Source organism: Coccinella septempunctata, chromosome 1 (assembly GCF_907165205.1).
Source record: "Coccinella septempunctata chromosome 1, icCocSept1.1, whole genome shotgun sequence".
In the NCBI taxonomy this organism is placed as follows: Eukaryota; Metazoa; Arthropoda; class Insecta; order Coleoptera; family Coccinellidae; genus Coccinella; species Coccinella septempunctata.
Genome location: NC_058189.1, coordinates 22,928,981 through 22,936,576, shown reverse-complemented (window position 1 = coordinate 22,936,576; position 7,596 = coordinate 22,928,981). Strand labels below are relative to the sequence as shown.

The window sequence follows — 7,596 nt, the reverse complement described above, 5'->3', positions numbered from 1 at the left end:
GACAGTCAATACCAAGCACTGTGATGACAAAGCGGAGTCTACTACGACAAGTGTTACAGTCAGACATACCGCTACAGCCTTGCACATCAATGAACCCCACACTGGATATCGACATTTGCCAAAATAAACTCACCGATCTAGTGGAAGCACTTCAGAATTTCAATCACGCTAATGCGACTAACGAATTTTCGCGAATATTCACAAGATTAACACACATTCAGGGAAGACTGAACTTTATTGTCACTTCCGATGAAGCACAGTTACAACTGATCGAACAACTGAAGGCGACTACAACTAAGGCCTTGGAGACGCTGGAGCAACTGAGTAGTAGCAACACCCGTGGACAGCCATCCAGTCAGCAGGAACGGTCCCTCTTGGATGTGGAGGTTCCCAGTTCACCTGGGATGTCCCTGATCCAACCGGAAAGAGCTGACACATCCCTGATTGATCTTGGAGATGGGGTCAATCTTCTGACAGCTGCTGATGTCTCACATACTGGTACACCTGTAAGGAATAAAACATTAGAACATGTCATGAACGAGACAAGGCGGACATGTACAGCATTACTGCGGCAGATACCGGCATTACCTGTCACCCAGTCACAGGACTGTGGGACAGCATCACCTGAAGATCGGACACCGAGAAGATGGATTAATTCTACCCGCAGAGTGTCTTTTCCACACTTACCTACATCTTGTGTGAGCTCTGGCAGGACCATGACCAGAGAGAGAGTACCATTAGAGCCGGAACCTCGACCGTCACCGGTGCCAACCATTCCTGTCCACAAATGGAATATTTCATTTGGTGGCACAGGTAGTGTGAGCGGCTTCATCGAGGAGGTGGAGAGATTGGCCGAGTCTCGTAAGGTATCCCTAGAACAAGTGTTCGAGTCAGTTTATGAACTACTGCGGAAGGATGCCAGGGATTGGTTCATCCCCAGGAGAGGTACATTCAGGAACTGGCAGGATTTCAAGGAGCAACTTAAGGAAGCATTTTTACCGGTGAACTATGAGGAGAACCTGTTGGAGGAAATAAAAAGGAGAACGCAGGGTCCTGATGAAAAGCTGCTGATGTACGTCACTCGAATGCAGAATTTGTTCCAGAAGCTAACATACAGTAGGCCAACCGAACCGGAACAAATCCGAATCATCAGGCAGAGGCTGTTACCGACCCTACAACAGGCCTTAGCATTCCAGGAGACTAACACCTATGATGAGCTCCTGCGAAAAGGAAAGGTTTTCGAGTTAGTACAGTGGCAGATGAGCCAGTACACCAGGCCACCCTCTAAACCGGGTCTTCTTGACGAGCCCCACCTGACGTATCGTCCGTCCCAACAAAACCGGCAACAGGCCAGTTTCTCCTTGGACACCGAAAACATATCAGGAAACTCAGAACCACCAGTACCAGTAGGTCACAACAGACCACAAACACCGCCGTCACCGCTTAGAAACACCCAGCCAAGACCGGATCGACCAACGGCACGAGTCGACAAGCAAAATACAGGTTCACCTAACCGAACCACATCACCTATACCAACACGACGATCAAACCAACAAGAAGACCGACAGGAAACACAGGGAAACCGGACTGATCCACCGACGAGGAAAGTGTCTTTCCAAACACAGTGCTTCCGATGTGGTGAATACGGCCACATGCGACGGGAATGCCGAGGACGACCGAGGTTATTCTGTTCTCGTTGCCAGAGGAAAAACATTCGCTCAAGCGATTGTCCGTGCAGTCCGGAAAACTAAAGGGAGGTATGGAGAAGGGGACGACCATATCTCCGGGGACGCTGACTCCTATGGCATCGACCGTGTGTAACGACAACCGTCCGCTGGTGGAAGTAAAAGTAGCCGGGAAGCGCTACAATGCACTAATTGACACCGGAGCCACCAGGAGTTTCATCAGTCAGAAAGTGGCAGAACAGTGTGAACGCAAAGGAATCACGGGAGAACCCGTTGAGGATGGCTTTGTGGTAGTTGCCAATGGTCAGTATACCGCGACGCCGAAACTTTATACTACCGCCATACACATCGCTGACTATTCTTTGACCGACATAAAATTTTTGTTGGTGTCTGATTTACCGGTAGACCTCATACTAGGAATGGACTCACTGGGAGTGTACAATTTTTCCCTTAACCTTAGCACCGCCGAGTGCTATCTGGAAGGCCGACTAATCTCCAAACCAACACCTAAAGTGGGAAAAACTGTGGAGGTACACGCCACTGGCGAACACTTGCTGGAACTGACCAAGGCACAGAAAAAGAAGTTGGACGCTTTTCTCGCCAGAGAAATGAAGGAGTTCGAGAAGTTGTCCGGCACCACGAAACTGATAGAACACAAAATCAAACTCAAACCTGGGACAGAACCGATTAAACAGCGATACCGGCCACAGAATCCGACGATGCAGGAAATCTTCAACCAGGAAGTAGATCGAATGCTGGCTGAGGGAGTTATTGAGCCTTCTAAGTCGCCGTGGAGTTCACCTGTTGTGTTAGTCAAAAAGAAGGACGGTAAATACCGGTTTTGTATCGATTTTCGAGCAGTCAACGAAGTGTCCGTTAAAGATGCGTATCCGTTGCCGTATATTTCGGGAATCTTGGACAAATTACGCAGAGCCAAATACATTTCGACGATTGACTTGAAACAGGGATACTGGCAAATACCGTTAGAAAAGGATAGCCGGCCTATTACAGCATTCACGGTCCCGGGAAGAGGATTATTTCAGTTCACCGTTATGCCATTCGGCTTACACGCAAGCCCAGCCACGTTCCAGAGATTCCTGGATACCGTAATCGGTCCCGAAATGGAGCCCAAAGCGTTTGCCTATCTAGACGATATAGTCGTTCTAGGGGAAACCTTTGAAGAACACATGGAGAACTTAAGGGAAGTATTCAGACGACTAAGGGAAGCCAACTTACGTCTCAATCCCGACAAATGTGAGTTTGTCCGGAAGTCTCTGAAGTACCTGGGACATGTCGTCACTTCCGAAGGCATCTGTACGGATCCGGATAAAGTGGCATCCATAGTGTCATTTCCTGCTCCCAAGACCGTCCGAGAGTTACGCCGATTCCTGGGTGTTGCGAGCTGGTACCGTCGATTCATCGAGAATTTCTCCAATGTAGTTTCTCCGCTAACCCTGCTGCTCAAGAAGAAACAGCGGTGGAAATGGGGAGAAGACCAGCAGAAGGCTTTCGATATCCTGAAACACAAGTTGACTGAGTCACCGATATTGGCTTGTCCGGATTTCACCAAACCGTTTGTGGTACAAACAGACGCCAGTGATACAGGCCTAGGTGGAGCTCTAACACAAGTGATAGATGGAGAAGAAAGGGTAATTGCCTATGTTAGTCGCACATTAAACCCAGCCGAGAAAAACTATTCAGTATCCGAGAAAGAATGCCTCGCCATCGTATTTTCCATAGAGAAACTACGTCCGTACCTAGAGGGATTCCATTTCACGGTCATTTCCGATCATATGAGTTTAAAATGGTTAAATTCTATAAAATCACCGTCGGGAAGAATTGCTCGATGGTCCGTTTTTCTTCAACAGTTTGATTTTGAAGTACAGTACCGTAAGGGATCCCTGAATAAACTTGCTGACAGTCTGTCCCGGAATCCCTTACCGTCCGTAGATTCCGTATACCTGGCCGAAGTGGAAATTCACTGCCGATGGTACAACAGGAAACTACAGGAGGTTCAGAAGGACCCAGGAGATTTCCCAGATTATGCCATAATCGATGGGAAACTGTTCCGGCATTTTTGGGATGCATCAGACTTCACGGAAATTGGAACTGGACAACCCTGGAAATTATGCGTACCCACCGAACAGCGTTCCGACGTACTGAAGGAGAATCATGATTCGGAACTAGCCGGACATATGGGGATCGCCAAGACAAGTTCCAGGATTGCCCGGAATTACTACTGGCCTGGTATGTTCCGAGACATTGCGAAATATGTTAGAAACTGCACTTCGTGCCAACGTTACAAAGTTTCGCAACAGAAAACTGCTGGGAAGATGCAACCACACAGGATGGCAGATGCACCATTCAGGGAAGTATCTACAGATATCGTCGGACCGTTACCCCGAAGTAAAAAAGGTAATTCTTACATTGTGGTCATGCAAGATCGCTTCACGAAGTGGATCGAGTGCCGCCCGTTGCGAAAAGCTACAGCCAAAACCGTTTATTCTGCGTTATACGAACAAATCATCCTGAAATATGGATGTCCGTCCGTTGTTATCTCCGATAATGGAGTACAGTATGATAGTAAGTTATTTAAAAACAGCCTTCAGGAACTGAATATAGCTCACAGATTTACCCCACCGTACTCGCCACAGTGTAATCCGGTAGAAAGAGCGAATCGAACACTAAAAACTATGATTGCACAATTTTGCGAATCCGATCAGAGAAACTGGGATGAAAAGTTAGGGGAATTAGTTTTTGCTATTAACACCGCTAAACAAGAGTCTACCGGGTTTACTCCGGCTTTTCTGAATTTTGGTAGGGAACTAAATGTCCCTAGGGCGATTTATTCGACACACCCCCAAAATGAGGAAAACAGTAACCCAACCGAAGTAAATAGAGACATGACTCACCGTACAGAACAAATCCGGCACCTACAGGAAGCACATGAGTTTGTGCAAGCTCGCTTGTACAGGGCTTTTGAACAGCAGGCTCATCATTACAACCTACGCCGTAGAGAAGTTCGCTTCCATGTAGGTGACAAAGTTCTCCGTCGCACAAATCCGTTATCATCCGCTGTCGACAGTTTCGCAGCTAAACTGGCTGCAAAGTTCGCCGGACCGTATACCGTTATTAAGGTAGTCTCTCCTGTAGTGTATGATCTGAAAGATGAACAGGGTAAGAAGGTTACCAACATCCATATTAAAGATTTAAAACAATTTCACTCAGGATAGAGATATTTTTACTGTTCACCCGTTAATTGAACATGATCCCCAGTCATGTGAAATTTTGTTTTATTACCGTTCCGTTAACCATCACACCGGTGATTTGACAAACCCTTTGTCAATATCCTGACAGCAACCGTCACCGTATAAGATTTCATATCCTATTCGGTTCACCGAACAAATCAGAATCTACCATGTCATCTAATTAGAAACAGTTCTTTCTTTCTACATTTTGTTCAGTGGATTGAATGGATTCATGATACCGTTCAAGCTTTGCAATTACAATTGGAAAACATAAATTCATTTGGATATAGCCAATCCGTTCAGCAACACCGACATGTCAAAACGATATAAATTGTCATCTGTCTGTGTTTCTGAAAGGTACATCCTGTAGACAGAGCAAAGCACAGCTTGAAATCCGTTACATTAATTATTCTGTGAATTCACAAGGTTCCGAGACAAACCGTTGCTTTAAATATTGTATTCAGAATATTTAAGATGAATAACGTTTAACAAATACTAACTGTACTACCTTAAAAACTGGATAGATAGTCTGAATTGTATCTAGTTCTCTACTACTGTTCTCCTGTGTAACTTTTTCTATGAAATTGTAACACCGATACTGGTGAAAGTGCATATCCGTGATCTGTTCAATTAATTCAACCCAAGAAAACTGGAAAAAGCTCTGTATACTGTCAATGTTCTACTGTTAAAACATTACCTATGTGGCAATTAAGTCTGTTCTAGGATACCAATTACTCCAATAGGGTTTGAATGAAAGTTCAGCTGTTAACCTACCTAGCGGGGACTGTCGGATCAGAGAGCCTCCACCATTCCTCCGTCAGGGATTACGTCCCAACTCCGAACAATATTCTGGCACACAGTGAATGTCCACATCCACCTCCAGTGTGGTGAGAGGGTCCAATTCACCTCCAACAACGAGTGATTTCAAGCTTGGGTACATTTCCACCTACAACGAGAACACAAGTTAGTGAATGGTTCTTCCCACTTGAAGTACTAATCGAAAGGACTTTGGTTTGATGAAGGGGATATTCGAAACTCACCTGCCTGACCCATCTTCGTAGTCAAATGATGCACCGAACCAACATCCAAGAAGGAAACAGTGCCAACAAGTGGTCAACGTCAAAGATGCCTCATCAGCCCATTTCATCGTGAATGATAGTTCCCTAAGATCCAACCGTTAATAGGAAATGGAACAATCGATATGGAGTACTTACCGTTATATGTTGCCATCGATTTCATTTCCCAATTCTGGAGTAATTTCATTTCACTAAAAGCACGTTGTTTCTGACAGATACCACAGAACCAACGACAGTCATAGAGTGCCACGAAAAAGGTTATGTCAAACGTCTACCGACAATCGGATCAAAGATCACACGCACTTCGGTCCATAGCTAGGGACGACACCGATCACGGAGCGTAACTCAGAGCGCAGAGTATGGATCATGGATCATGGATCGGAGAGAACCACTATACATGGAAGGAGCGCCTACCGGACGATTACTGAACTACACCTGTGAGCAGATCCGGATATCACTTCTATTGTACTGTTTAGATTAGGATGAGAACTCTGTAAGGGTGAGATAGCGAGCACTTAGCCGATTTGAATTTCCGATTAATTTTTTTTTTTTTTTTTTTTTTGATGGGCCAGTTACCCCTTATTAAATTGAACTTGTGTCTTCAACGCAACTTCAATTTTTCCCAGGGGAGGGGGATGTAACGATACTTGATTGTTTTTAATAAAAATCAAGCCTCGTTTTATATATCCGTTTCCCTGTATTTTCCAGTTGAAACAATGCAACACCGTCTGATGGAGATTTCAGTTTCAATATAGTTATTCCGTTTCATTGTGGAAATATTTTTCAGAATCCTGATTAATAAATTCAAATTCCGTATAATTGAAATTTCCATCCTTAATCCGCCGTAAGAATCCAAAATAAAGAAAAAGTGTCTTTCTGCATTCGGCGTTGTTTTTCCGTCCACAAAAACACACCGAATTCAGTATAAAACAACGTGGATTGCAGATAACGACAGTTTCTTTTACCGATAAAGAGATAACCGCCACCGAGAATATTTCTTCTGGGGAGAATATTCGAGAATTCCGAATTTTGAGTGCAATTTTGATCACGTGACCGTCCACATGTTGGAGAGTTAATAAATAGGACCGCACCACCAGACGAGAATTAATTCATTATTATTCATTCGGTAGTCATTCGTTATAATTCATTATTATTCATTCGGTAGTCATTCTGCGATTCTGTTTTCAGTCTTGATTCGGTAGTGATTCTGTAATTGATTCTTTAATTCATTTCCGCTTTTTTAAGTCTTTCTTCGTATTAGAGTTTTCCTTTGCTTTTCTTTATTTTTTTGCTAAGTGGTGGTGTTACCGTACCGGAACAAACTGTAAGTCTTTTCTTGATACCGCATACTTCGTGATTCAAAGTTGCATTCTTTTATTTGTTTAATTGTGTTAATCCTTGTTGTTAATCCTCCTGTTTAACGCAGACTTCTGTCGCCTGGTTCTCTGGTGAACCAAGACCAGTCGACGGAAATCTCGAAGTTTTTCTACTGGTAATGCTTGGCGTGTGACACCCAAGGTTGCCACAGAAAGACCACAGTCACTTATACTGTACTACCCCTGTTGTGTTCCGTGTAGATTTCCCGTT

The 7,596-nt window shown here is 44.5% G+C and overlaps 1 protein-coding gene across 2 annotated transcripts; it reads right to left on the bottom strand.

The window, feature by feature from the left end:
• Positions 1–216: 216 nt before the first annotated feature.
• On the bottom strand, positions 217–6,348 carry LOC123308172. Of its 2 annotated transcripts, XM_044890738.1 has the most exons (7): positions 6,148–6,348; positions 5,974–6,096; positions 5,708–5,879; positions 4,598–4,846; positions 2,922–3,202; positions 688–872; positions 217–504 (listed from the first exon to the last, which is right to left on the bottom strand). In XM_044890738.1, the coding sequence occupies exons 5-7, from the start codon at positions 2,975–2,977 to the stop codon at positions 356–358; spliced, it is 390 nt and encodes a 129-aa protein (XP_044746673.1). In that variant the 5' UTR covers positions 2,978–3,202; positions 4,598–4,846; positions 5,708–5,879; positions 5,974–6,096; positions 6,148–6,348; the 3' UTR covers positions 217–355. The 2 variants fall into 2 exon arrangements, 1 of the variants encoding a protein (XP_044746673.1); XR_006537064.1 differs by lacking the exons at positions 217–504; positions 2,922–3,202 and adding an exon at positions 610–624.
• Positions 6,349–7,596: the final 1,248 nt, after the last annotated feature.